At 43.0% G+C, this 14,232-nt stretch overlaps 1 protein-coding gene across 1 annotated transcript in view; it reads left to right on the top strand.

Moving 5' to 3' along the window:
• The window catches only part of LOC124804158 (toll-like receptor 2), a 105,942-nt gene that overhangs the window by 45,570 nt on the left and 46,140 nt on the right, over nucleotides 1-14,232 (top strand). The window contains exons 6-7 of the mRNA XM_047264731.1: nucleotides 823-990; nucleotides 5,170-5,400. Of these exons, the coding sequence (XP_047120687.1) occupies nucleotides 823-990; nucleotides 5,170-5,400 (399 nt within the window). The remainder of the gene's footprint in view (nucleotides 1-822; nucleotides 991-5,169; nucleotides 5,401-14,232) is intronic.

Here is a 14,232-nt window from a genome sequence, read left to right as displayed (position 1 = left end):
AGACGTGGCTGCACGATCCGTTACAGCGATGCGGATAAGATGCCTGTCATGTCGACTGCTAGTGATACGAGGTCGTTGGGATCCAGCACGGCGTTCCGTATTACCATCCTGAACCCACCGATTCCATATTCTGCTAACAGCCATTGGATTTCGACCAACGCTAGCAGCAATTTCGCCATACGATAAACCGCAATCACGATAGGGTACAATCCGATCTTTATCAAAGTCGAAAATGTGATGGTACGTTGTTGTGATGCCTTACACGAGGCATCACAACAACGATTCACCAGGAAACGCCGGTCAACTGCTGTTTGTGAATGAGAAATCGGTTGGAAACTTCCCTCATGTCAGCACGTTGTAGGTGTCGCCACCGGCGCCAACCTTGTGTGAATGCTCTGAAACGCTAATCATTTGCATGTCACAGCATCTTCTTCCTGTCGGTTAAATTTCGCGTCTGTAGCACATCTTCGTTGTGTAGCAATTTTAATGGCCAGTAGTGTACATATGGAACAGATAACATTCAAAGGTAATTCGTTTCAGTTACCATTTCGAAAAATTATACATTTTCATCACTTCATTTAGAATAAGAAAGTAATAACGTATCCATTACATTAATGAAAATCTCAGGGTTGCCTTTCAGTTCAGTAGAACACTGGCAGGTCTACTGTTCTGGAATGCTTAAGTGTTTGTTGTTATAGGTTCCGTGGTTCCTTTCCCTTCCCTAAATCGAAATTGGTATTTTGAAAATGTTAGTTAATCTTAGCTTTTAGTCTCGTCTGCAGCTGACCTACCCGACGGTGAGGTGACATGGCGTCGTTACAGACGCTGCCGGAGCCGCTACCTGGCGGCCTACAGAAGCTGGATGCGTCCAACAATAGGCTGAGGAGGCTACCCCAGAGGCTACCAGCAGGACTGTGGCTGCTCGCCGTCTCCCACAACCTGCTGCTGGAGCTGCCCCAGCACCTGCCTCCAGCGCTGCAAGTACTGCAGGTAATGCCGTAAAGGAGGACGCGTTCGCTGTGGCGGTAGGTAAGTGGGACGCTCAGCTGATCTAATGACTGCTATCAGAAGTTATTAAAAGATATAAAAAAGTAAATTGATTTAGCGTAAAACCTTGAGACCCAAAACACTTGTTGCCTTTTACATTTTGTTATTTATTTTTTGGTCTTTGTCAGCTTTGATGCGACCCGCCACGAGTTCCTATCCTGTGCCAACCTCTTCATCTCAGAGTAGCACTTGTAACCTACGTGTTCAATTACTTGCTGGATGTATTCCAATCTCTGTCTTCCTCTACAGTTTTTTCGCTCTACAGATCGCTCTAGTATCATGGAAGTCTTTCCCTGATGTCCTAACAGATGTCCTGCTCAGTTTTTTCCCTCTACAGATCGCTCGATTCTTTCCCTAATGTCCTAACAGATGTCCTGTCATCCTGTCCCTTCACCTTGTCAGTGTTTCCTCACATTCTTTTCCTCTCCGATCCGGCGCAGAACCTCCTAATTCCTTACCTTATCAGTCCATCTAATTTTCAACATTCACCTGTAGCACCAGAGCTCAAATGCTCCGATTATCTTCTGTTCCGGGTTCCAACACTCCATGTTTCGTTACCTAGGCTGCGCTCCAAACGTACATTCTCAGTAATTTCTTCTTCTAATTAAGGCTTATGTTTGGTAATGGTAGACTTCTCTTCTCCAGGAATGCCCTTTTTGCCAAACCTAGACTGCTTTTGAAGCCCTCCTTGCTCTGTGTATCACTGCTTACACTAGAATTCCTTACCTTCATCTACTTCGTGACCACCAGTCCTAATGTTAAGTTTCTCTCTGTTCTCATTTCTGCTATTTCTCATTATTTCCGCTTTTCTTCGATTTACTCTCATTCCATATGCTGTACTCATTAGACTGTTCATTCCATTTAGCAGAGCCTGAAATTCTTCTTCATTTTCACTCAGGATAGCAATGTAATCAGCGAATCGTATCATTGATATCTTTTCACCTTGAATTTCAATTCCCCTCCAGAACCTTTCTTTTAATTCCATCATGGCTTCTTTGATGTACAGATTCAACAGTAGGAACGAAAAGCTGCATTCCTGTCTTACACGCTATATAGTCCGACCGCTTCGTTCTTGGTTGTCCACTCTTATTATTCCCTCTTGGCTCTTGCACATGTTGTATATTACCTGTCTGTTCCTAAATCTTACCCTTATTTTTTCAGAATTTCGAACATCCTGCACCATTTTACATTTTCCAACGCTTTTTCGGGGTCGACAAATCCTATGAACGTCTCTTGCTTTTTCCTAAAGCCATACTGATTATTATATAACACATCCTCATTTTTCTTTTCCATTTTCCTGCATATTATCTTTGTCAGCAATTTGGATGCACGAGCTGTTAAGCTGATTGTGCAATAATTCTCACATTTGTCAGTTCCTGCAGACTTCGGAATTGTATGAATGATATTTTGCCGAAAGTCTGATGGCATGTCTCCAGACTCATACATTCTGCACACCAACGTAAATAGTCGTTTTGTTGCTACTTCCCCCGATCATTTTAGAAATCTGATATAATATTGTCTGTCTCTTCTACTTTATTGCCTTATCTGATCGTAAGTCCTCCAAAGTTCTCTTAAATTCCGATTCTATCTCTTCTAAATCTACTCCTGTTTCTTGTTGTATCACATCAGACAAATCTTCCCCTTCATAGAGCCGTTCAATGTACACTTCCTACCTGTTCGCTCTCAGCTCTGCATTTAATAGTGGAATTCCCGTTGCATTCTTAATGTTACCATCCTTACTTTTAATTTCACCGAAGTTTGTTTCGATTTTCCTGTATACTGAGTCAGTCCTTACGACAATAATTTCTTTGTCGATTTCTTAACATTTTTCATGCAACTATTTCGTCTTAGTTTCCCAGCACATCCTGTTTAGTTCATTCCTCAGCGACCTGATTTCTGTATAACTGAATTTACCTGGAAATTTTGTACTTCGTTCCTTCATCGGCCAACTGAAGTATTTCTTCTCTCAACCACGGTTTCTTCGCAGTTAGCTTCTTTGTACCTATGTTTTTGTTTCCGACTTCTGTGATTGTCCGTTCTAGAGATGCCCATTCCTCTTCAACTGTACTGCCTACTAAGCTATTCCTTATTGCCTTATCAAGCGTGTCTCATCATTCATTAATACCTCCGTATTTCACTTCTTTGCATATTGATTCTTCCTGATTAATTTCTTAATCTCTAGCCCTCTCTTAATCACTACTAAGTTGTGATCTGAGTCTGTATCTGCTACTGGGTCGACGTCGGCATGTATATGTGAACTGTCTTTGTTTGCCTACAGCCACAGAGGCTGTGGAAGTCACTCTTAAGTTACGCTGTGGTATCCACGAACGAGGTCCTGTTGTGGACCCAGTGCATGTTGCTGAACTGCAGCAAAAGCGATAACTGAACAATAAAAGCCCTTACCGAATGGAGCTGACAAATGGACAGTACACCTGAACAGGGAGTTTGCTGCGAAGGTAACACTGGAATGTTTTCAGGAGGAATCATCTTGCTGCGTGCGTGCCTTTTAGGAAGGGCAAAGATAGTATGAATGTAAACAAGAAAAGTTTTAGCAAATAATTCGATTAGTAAGACGAAGAAGTGCAATGAGATAACTCGATGCGTCCATAGACTGAAGAACACCACTGCACAGCAAGGTTCAGCATGAGCACAACCTTGAACCAGAGAAGCACTCTAGGGCCACTTAGTTGTCTGTCGAAAAGGTTGCTTGCTGCAGGGGCCTAGGAATTGGTCAAGGGTTGCCTTTGTACAGGTATCTTTTTAAAGTGCTCAACAAAAGTATGCTGGTGGCACCAAGGGTGTTGGGGAACTGGGGGCCTTAGAGCGATCTTTTGCATGAATGTGTCAATGTCACCCCACCACTTCCGTAATCACGCCATAGATGAGGGCTTTAAGCTGGAGGCCTGGAAAAGCTAAACCCCATTTGCTCCTTTCTATCACATTCAGATTTAATCGAATGGTTTTCAATAGTCACTAGTCGTTCCACCGTATACACTATAGCAAACTTGTGATTGTGCTACGCCTCAAATGGGTCATATCGTGTTAAGTATGGCTGAAACGCCAGGAAGGCGTTACAGAGGGGATGAATCGTCTTGGAAGAGTAAGCAGAGTCAAATGTTACCAAAAATATCGTTCTGATGCCAAATGCACTGAAAACTGTCGTTTTAGACTACAAAATGTGTTCAATGTTAGCTCCATGAGAAGATGCGATATAATGACACTCTTTATGCCACCTCCTGATGCCTTTTCGTGTCTATTCTGCGCGTTGGTGAGTCTGGAATGTTTTCCTCTGCCATTCGCAAGGAAACCACGAGATTTCAACATTGGGTTTCCCGATTCTGTTCTCTATCGCAGTCAAGAGGTGACGAGCTCACCATCATGTGACTGGTGACCCGGTGGCGTTGAGCAAAATTGTGGTGAAATTTAGTGCCAGTTTGACATGATTACACCCCTCATCAACTTTTGAGCTCTGGCCTTTTTTTACCATGTATCGATATGGTGCTGCTGGAAGCGTCTCCAAGCCCAAGAACGACGTCGAAGAGTACTGCGCTTTTGCACAACTACAAGGGAGGCCGTAACCACATTTTAGCAAATTTCGAACTTCTTTGCGGCAATGGGGCAAAATTACAGGATTTAGAAACAGTGACCCTTTTATTATTTTCCGCAAGTCTATTTCGACATCTTTCGGAGCTCTCACTGGTAATTGCGTTTCATTGTTTACTGTTCACTTCTGAGCTGTGTCCAGGTTTTGGCTAAACTGTAAAACTATTTCAACGCTCGTCGTTTCGTTGCTGTTGTTAGCATCAAGAAAACGGCAGCAGCTTCGGCGAAAGCACTTTTCGTCGAGGATGTTCAGCGCAGACAATGACGGTTTCTGCGAGTGTTGGTACCTAAGCTAGAGTTCGGTAAGTTTTCTTGATAGCTCCATCTGATAGATACTTCCTAATGTATCTCCAGTTAGAGTAAAACATTATTAAAAACCGTTGACCATCAGGTAAAGTGTCACATTTTGTTCTCGTTTAGTAACAGATTTTTCAAAGGACGTCTTCAGCTATCGTTTTAATTTACGTATTAACCGATGTCAGCGTTTGACACTCACCGACTTTCCCTCCGTGTGTGCAGGTGTCCCACAACAGGCTGCAGACGTTGTGCCCTCAGTTGCTGGTACCACTGCAGACATTGAGGCTGCTGGACGCGTCGCACAACGGGCTGTCTGCCGTGGAGGACCTGTGGCTGTCCCACCAGATGGAGCTGCTCAACGTCTCCCACAACCAGCTGCGGCGACTCAACCTTTTGGGGCCGGGATATGTGTCATACATAGACGCATCGTACAACGACATCCAGTCCTGGAAGGTGAGAAACTTGCCGCGTGGGGCATATCTTACAGTAGTGACAGTAGCATCACAGTGCATTTTTCTCAGTCTCACGTGAGTTTCACCATTCTATTGGAATAACAAGTCGTAGGTAAAGTAGGCAGCAGACTTCGATATCTGGAGAACCGTAATCATTGGGCCAGCGTATTGCTTACAAAAGACATGTGCGATCTAGTGCAGAATGTTGCTCAAGTCTGGACGATCCGTACAGAATAGGAATAACAGTGGATATTGAGTGTAAACAGAGAATGGTAATGCAAATGGTCACAGATTTGTTTGACCTGTGGGAGAGTGCCACAGAGATGCTGAAGAAACTGAACTAGCAGACGAAGGTAGACGCAAATTACCCCGAGAAAACCTACTTTCAATGTTCCTGGAACATCTACATCTACATTTATACTCCAATAGCCACCAAGCGGTGTGTGGCGGAGGGAACAATTCGCGCCAAAGCCATAATTCCCCCTCTCTGTTCCACTAGCGGATCAAGCGAGGGAAAAACGACTGTCTGAACGCTTCAGTTCGAGCCCTAATTACTCTTATCTTTGAATGGTCATCGCTGAGCGATTTGAAAGTTGATGGTAATAATATATGCTCTACATCCTCGGCGAAGATCGGATTTTGGAATTTAGTGAGCAGCCCCTTCCGTTCAGCGCGTCGTCTATCTGCAAGTGTGTCCCACTTCCAACTTTCAATGAGATTTGGACCTTCTCAATCTCCTGAATCAGACTCAACTGGTAAGGGTCCCATACAAGCGAACAATACTCTAAGACTGGACGAACTAACGTATTGTAAGCAATTTCCTTTGATGAAGGACTGCATCGCTTCAGGATTCTACCAATAAACCGCAATCTAGAGTTCGCCTTGCCCGTTACTTGTTTAATCTGATCATTCCATATGAGATCATTTCGAATAGTCACTCCCAGATACTTGAGGGATGTTACCGCTTCCAAAGACTGGGCATTTATTTTGTACTCGTACATTAATGGGGATTTTCGCCTTGTTATAAGCAGTGGGTTACACTTACTAATATTGTGAGATAACTGCCAGTCATTACACCACGCATTCATTTTCTGCAAATCCTCATAGATTTGTTCACAACTTTCGTGTGATACTACTTTCCTGTAGACTACAGCATCAACGGCAAACAGTCTAATGATGCTGTCAACAAGCTTTAAATGATGATTGCAGGAATATACTACAATCTCGTGCATTTCGTTCCACTAGGGTTCGTGAGGATTAAATTTCTATCCGCGCTCCTTACCTGAATGATACGGGGAGACAGATATTATTACTGGTACAACGGGAATTGCCTTCTGCCATGCGCTTCACAGTGGTTTGCATTGTGTGGATAGAGATATACGTGTAGATGGAACTGTAGACTTCAATTCTGTTGCAGTTCTGTTCAGCAATAATTAAGTATAATTTATTGTTAACCTGGGTGGCAGGATCGTACATTGCTCTTGGGATTTTCTGCTGATGTCTGTTTATTTGTGTAATGATTTGCACGCACAAGCAGCTGGCCCTGCCGAAGATTTCGCGTGACTTACGACGCCTTACTTTCGCAGAAGAACGCGAAGGGATACCACGTCGAGCTATAAGCATTTATGAGCTCTGAGATTTCAAGAGAGATTTTGCAGTGCAACATCCGTCATTGTCGACAAATGGTGGACTGTGAAACGATAAAAGTCCTCAATAGCGATACGATCGTTGAGTGTTCGTCAGTAGACCTGCTCAGAGGAGACAGTTAACTGAAGTCAGAGTTTCTAAGCATAGCGACCCTTCCTGGTGTCTCCGGCACAACCGCAGTTAATTGTGGGCTAATTGGAGGCTAGCTGGCAGACACCCAAGAGGCAGTCATTTGACCTGGCCAGAGGATTTTCAGATACAAACATATATTTATTTTTTAGTCATCTGACTGGTTCGGTGCGATCCACGACGCATTCGCCTCTTGCGATAAACTGTTAACCTCAGAGTAGCATTTGAACACTAAATTCTCAATTATTTGTTGGATGTATTCCACTCTCAATCTTCCCCGCCAGTTTTTGCAACCTACAGCTCTCTCTCATGACCATGGAAGTTATTTTCTTATATCTTCTTGTCAATGTTTTTGCAAGACTTACGTAGGAGAAAGCAAATTACTGGCTGACTCTGTCTAGAAAGTGCGCTCTCTGGACTTTAACAGAAACACTTCTCTTGCACTGGCGGCCAATGGATTTAGCTGAGCGTCTCTGTGACACTTTTGCAGTAGCTAAATGAACCTGTAACGAAACGTGCTGTTCTTCTTTGAAACTTTCCAATTTGTATTTCTTCTATCAGTTCTATCTCGTACGTATTAAGCAGTGGTCAAGCCATCGTATTATTAGCTACTCCCTTTGCTGTTGGACTACATTTCTTGAGGTTTCTTCCAATAATTCTCAGTCTGGCATCTGTCTTTCCCACGATTAATTTTGTGTGGTCGATCCACTTCAGATCGCTCCATAACCATACTCCTAGGTATTTTATGCAAGTGACTGCTTCCAGTGATTGTTCTGTAGTCGTTCAGTAATGCAGTAAAGAATCTTTCTGTCTACGTACTCGCAAAACATCCTTTTTGTTTATGTTAAGGACCAATTGCATGTCTCTGCACCAAGCAACGATCCACTGCAGGTTTTCCTGTTTCGCTACAATTTTCTAGCGTTGCGAGCTCTCTGTTCACAACAGCATCATCCCCGAAAAGCTTCATGGAACTTTCTATGTTATTGACTAAGTCATTTATTTATATTATGGAAAGCAGAGATCCCATAATACTCCTTTGGGTACGCCGTCAGTTACTTTTTCGGCTGAAGACTTGTCTCCATTCAGAATGACATGCTGTGTTCTGTCTGCTAGAAAGTCTTCAGTCCACTCAGTTGTCCTCATATTCCGTACGCTTCTATATGAGTCATTGAGCGGAGACGCGGAACTCAATCGAACGCATTCCGAAAGACACTGGATCTACGTAGTAGCCTGTATCTACTGGGTCTCGTGAACGAACAGAGCGAGCTGGGTTTTACATGATCATTATTTTTGGAAACGTACAGAGGAGGTTTTCAGTCTCCAGAAATGTCATAATACGCTAATGTAAAACATGTTCCAAAATTCTACAACAGAGCGACGTCAGAGATATAGATCTATAGTTTTACAAATCAGTTCGACGACTATTCTTCAAAACTAGAATAAGCTGTGCTTTACTCCAATCGTTAGGCTATTCAGTGTAGAATGAAATCGATATCCAATTTGGTCCAGTTGCCTTTCCTCTGTAGAGCAATTTCAGTTGTCTTTCTATCCTTTGGTCACTTATTGCGATATATTTTATTTTGTCGTTCGAACGGCGATTCAAGGCAAGAACTACGGTACGATCTTTCTTTTTGAAACATTTTTGTAGGAAGAGGTTTACTATTGGGTATTTTTTTCGTCTTCTTTTTCAACGCCATTACGATCGCAAAGGGTCTGGGTAGACGGCTTCGACCCGTTTACTGGTTTAATGTTATGACCAAAACTTATTAGGACATATTTTGAGGTCGGTAGGTTAAATTTCACTTTCAAATTCGTTGAACGCTTCACACGTAACGCTTCTTACGCTAATTTTGGTTGCTCTTAATGTTTTCTGTCTGTGAGGTTTTGGCTACATTTAAATTTTCAGTGAAGCTCTCTTTGATTTCCTTGCAGATTTCTAACACGGTTGACGAGCCACGATGGGTCTTTTCCACCCTTCACAAATTTGCTCGGCACATAGCTGTCTTAAGCGTACTGTACGATGGTTTTAAACTTTGCCCGTTGATGCTCAGTATTTTCAGTGCAGGAGATTTTCGTGTTAAACCTGTCAGATATTCTGAAGTCGATTTCATGTCGCCTCTTGATAAACGGAAAGATCTTCCTCCCTTTCTTTGTATTCCTATTTCCAGCCGTATTCAGTGATGCTATAATGACTTATGATCACTGTTCTCTGGTCCACGTTGACTGAGTCGAAAACTTCGGGTCTGTTTGTCACCAGCAGGTCTAAAATATTATCTTCGGGAGCCGGTTCTCCGATTAACTGCTGAAAAAAAATTGCGGATACAGCATTTAGAACAATTTCACTTCATTTTCTATCCCTGCTACCCTCTCAATCCCTAGAGTGAGTCTATACCTGACAAAATTACAACATGACAAGGGAATTTACTCGAACATTCTCCAAGTTTCCCCTCAGATATTCCGACACGACTGCTGCTGACGAAGGGGGCCTGTAAAATCATCTGACGGCCATGTTTGATCCACTTTGAAATGTTTCTACCCTCGTCGACTCTGTGGAGAACCTCTTCATTCCTCATCTTATCAACCCGCATAACTTTCTACAACGTTCTGTAGCGCCATATCTCAAACGTTTCGGTTCTCTTCTTTTCCTGATATCCCGCCGTCCGTAACTCACTACCACACCATGCTATGCTTCTAATGCACGGTCTCAGAAATTTATTACTCTTTGAAAGGCCGATTTTTTATGTTTCTTTTGGCGGAATGTGCCCTCTATGCTTAAGCTTATCTGCTTTTTACGACCTGCTTGCTTCGTCCATCAGATTTATTTTGCTTACAAGGTAGCAAAATGCGTTAACCGCGTCAACTTCTTGATCCCAAATGTCGATCTGAAGTTTTTCCTATAATTTAATTTCTGCCACTCTATTACTTTCGTTTTTCTTCGGTTTTCTCTCAATGCATATTCTCGGCATATTGTACATTCCATTGAACACGTCCTTTAATTCTTCACTTTCAATACGGATAGCAATGCCATTAGCGAATCTTATGACTGATATCGTTTCACCTTGAATTTTATTCTCACTTTTGAAACTTTCTTTTATTTCCGTCACTGCAATTTCGATGTGTAGTTTGGCAAGTAGGCGCTAATGCCTGAGGCTACATTCCGCATCCAGGACAATCTCTCAGTGACCAGCACTGCAGGTAAGTGGTTTATTCAACTTCAGAAGACGGAAACCAGTCACAAATCCTTCCATCCCATTATCAATTGGAGCTTAGGTACAGCGACGTGGCACGAGGTCGCATGATCTCACAATTAAAACGATGGACAGGTCCGTCTCGAGAAAAGCTGCTACGCAGAATTGAACAAGAGAACTCGCACGTTGTTCGTTTCGTTAAGTGCTATACAAGTAGGAGACCACGCAGTAGGCAATGCGAGAATGTCTAAGTAGGGTAAGCGCGGTGAGCCACTGGTGTGTTACGGTGGCCTTGGTTTAGGTAGGAGCTCACTGTTCACGGGGCGACTTGTGAGCGAACCCTTCGGATACGTGCCAGAGTAAGCAGGATCGAGTGCGTTCCACACTAATTTTTGCAGGAACTGATGTAATTGTTACACAGTGGTGCTGTGAAGGAGACCAGAAACGAGGCTATCGATTTGTCGATCGGTGTAGCGCTGAGGTTCATGGATGTGATAATGGCAGAAGAATCCCAGTTGTAGCGAAACTCATTACGGGAATGTTTTTGTGGTTGTGTAACGTGCGAAATATTTGTGACAAGGATGAATATGAATGTTTTTGCTCATCGTTTCACTTGCAACGATCTAAGCTGTCCTCTAAAATTCCTGCCTAACCACACACTCGGAAATCATCACATATTCGGAAATGGACAGCTAAATATTTATGTCATTCTTTGTTCTATAATCAGACAAAAATGTTAAATAAGATTGGATATTGCTGAACGTACTGGTATTACATTCATAAAAAAAGTCCCAGAACGTGTTAACAACGCTAATATGGGAAAAAATGTCAATTTGTAGCAATATCCGAACCTATCACCTCTGAATACCGTGACGTTATTTATTACGCTACAGATTAATCGTACGAGTTCTGTCTCTCGTAGCGATTAATGTAATATCTGATGAAGCCTTATATCTTCCATGTTTTATTAACTGATATTTAATGATAAGGGTGGCTTGTCTGTGCACATCTTCAGTTGATCCAAATGCACACGCTTCACACACGCTCGCAAAAGTCTATAGTTGGAAGCGCACTAGTGGCGTCTCGACTGCAAAAAGTAGTGTGAAGTCTACTCGGCCCAAGTAAGCAAGCACAGTGGCGATGCGCAGACAGCGGTCGCCCGACGGTATGATGGAGCTTAAAGGTACAGTCTGGCATTAAGGTAATGAAAAAATGCAGGCACAAACTTCATGTTTAGCAATGGCTGCTTCGAGAAGATGTGTGGAAATTTTATGAAAGGAGCTGGTGTCGGCTCTCCCTGCGCTGTCTCCTACTCGGAGCCAGTGATTTCCGATTTCTTCGCTGGAGGTGGGTGACGCTGGGAGTCCAACGCCGTGGCCTCTCGTGTGACGTGTCGTCTAAATGTAGGGAAACAAAGGAAGCTGGCAGAAGGTACACATAGCCCCCTCCCCTGCGCCTTAGTACAATTACATAAGCCTGCAAAGGCACACAAATGGTTCAAATGGCTCTAAGCACTATGGAACTTAACATCTGAGGTCATCAGTCCCCTAGAACTTAGAAGTACTTAAACCTAACTAACCTAAGGACATCACACACATCCATGCCCGAGGCAGGATCCGAACCTGCGACCGTAGCAGCAGTGCGGTTCCGGACTGAAGCGCCTAGAACCGCTCGGCCACAGCGGCCGGCAGAGACACACAGAAAACTTGGTTAGAGTGTACCAGAATAACATGGCCGGTAGATGCGCAGTTGGGCGGCCAAGCATGGGGAAAGGGGTAGTGGAGAGGGACTACAGGCGGGCCGTCATCGCGCTGGAAGGGAAATTCCGAGCACTGCAGAGGAAATGCCGTTGTAAACCACCGTTAATATTTTTTGTAAATATTAACTGGAGTCCCGCCTACAATTGCATGGTGGCCGTCCGAAAGGACCTGTTGTCATCTCCGCTGTGGTTAGTATCTAAAAAGAATTCCACTGAAAATGCAACAAAAGCAGCGATTTGTTTTCACCCGACTTGTTAAACACTTTCACGAAAGTGCCACGAGTGACAGTTGATTGTGATCTATAAGTCTACTGCTGCCCTGATAAAATTTTCTTCTTTTGCCAAACAACAGTGGAGTTTACGCAATGTCACCTGACTAACATATGGTGCAGGCGCAATTGCGTCAGAATCCTGAAACAGTGGTTCATCAAGTTTATCAAGTGAGGAAATGAGAACAAGTGAGGTGAGTAACTTATGAAAAAGCTCATCCTCGGTACCGTAATAATAGCGTAAAGTCTTCACTTACGTTTTACCAAAACCCACAGCACTTCTCGATTCACTAGCTAACTATGGTCCTTAAGGATTACATTAGTTCATAGAAGAAGTCAGCTGTTAGTGAAATACTAGGGAAGAAGTTGAAATTTTGCATGTTTTCAGTATGGCAAAACAATCTCCCCTTTGTATGCGAAAATCTTGTTTCGACGTCTGAAACCATTTATGAGATATGAGGAATGGATAATTCTTTCTGGCTTTGTCACGATGTACGTGATTGCAAATGAGTATGGTACATAAAATCAATTTTTTCAAGAATGGTGACCTCCACCGAAATCTAAAGAAAAAAAATTCAATATGTTCGCTAATTCTGCGTTTGTTGCATGTTACATAATGTGATGTAATATGCGCCAAACGCAAAATCGTTGTTGCCTCTAGTTTTCATTGCAAACCTTAACGAATTTTGGGCAGTATCTTTTTTATTTTGTTTTATTTTGTGATAAGGTTTTATGGGACCAAACTGCTGAGGTCATTAACTTACGCTAAGGACGACACACACACTCATGCCCGAGGGAGGACTCGAACTTCCGACACGGGGAGCCGCGCGGACCGTAAGAAGACGCCCTAGACCGTGCGGCTACCACGCACGGCGGCAGTTTCTTATTTGAATGCAAATATCAGAACTATTACCGCATGCATTTTTATTTTCTGTAAAAATGCATGCGGAAGATTTCAGGGCGTGCACCTTGATTCCGTCAACGCAGTGCGTCGCCAGCTGGCAGAAAGCTGGCAAACAATGGCCGCCTCCAGTTCTGTACAAACAAATCAACTCACCAAGCACTTTGGACGAGAATTCGTTTTTGCACATAGGCCTCTGTATCCTGTGTGGACTCTGCCTGGCCAGACAGGTAGAGCAGTATGCGTAGAATGTAGTAATTGTCTGTCACTTCTAGAAAAGTCCATTTGTAGTTGCTTTGTATCACAGTAGAAGCAGAATTTCGTGTATTAACGACACGACAAAATACTCTCCATTCTTGGTGCAATCATTCCCCGAAATTCCGTTTAGAAATCTTAAACTGTTTATGAGATATGTGGATGTCATGAACAGTTAGTCTGACCACGCTGTTTGTGCATGGCGGTGGAAGTGTGTGCGCTACATACAATTCATTTTTTCTATATTGGAGACGGATATAGATGCCTCCAGTTTAAAAAAATTCAGTACCTTAATTACATTTTGCACGCAGCAATGAACGACCTAATTTATACAGAGCACGAAATATAAAATCATAACGACTCATTTACTCCTATGCAAACTATGTGAATTTTGTGCAGTGGATTACTTAATTTCGAGATATCACAATAGCTATGACCATTATGAGAAAAAGAGTATTATACATTCCTTTGAGAAAAATTGCGAAGCAGTTTGCGTGCACTAGCCGTCATTACATTACTGTGGCCAGTTGTCCACCTGCTTCTCTACACAGTCGCCGCTCCGACTTAGACACTGTCATAGCATTGTACCAACTTCTAAACATCCTCGTTGTAGAAGACAGCCGCCTGTGCTTTACGTCACTTCTTTACGTTTGTCTGCAGTTTGTTGTTTGTACCAACGTAGTTT

Source organism: Schistocerca piceifrons, chromosome 1, assembly GCF_021461385.2.
Source record: "Schistocerca piceifrons isolate TAMUIC-IGC-003096 chromosome 1, iqSchPice1.1, whole genome shotgun sequence".
Lineage (NCBI taxonomy): Eukaryota > Metazoa > Arthropoda > Insecta > Orthoptera > Acrididae > Schistocerca > Schistocerca piceifrons.
The sequence above is the reverse complement of the archived record's forward strand: the minus strand, read 5'-3'. Positions and strand labels throughout refer to the sequence as shown.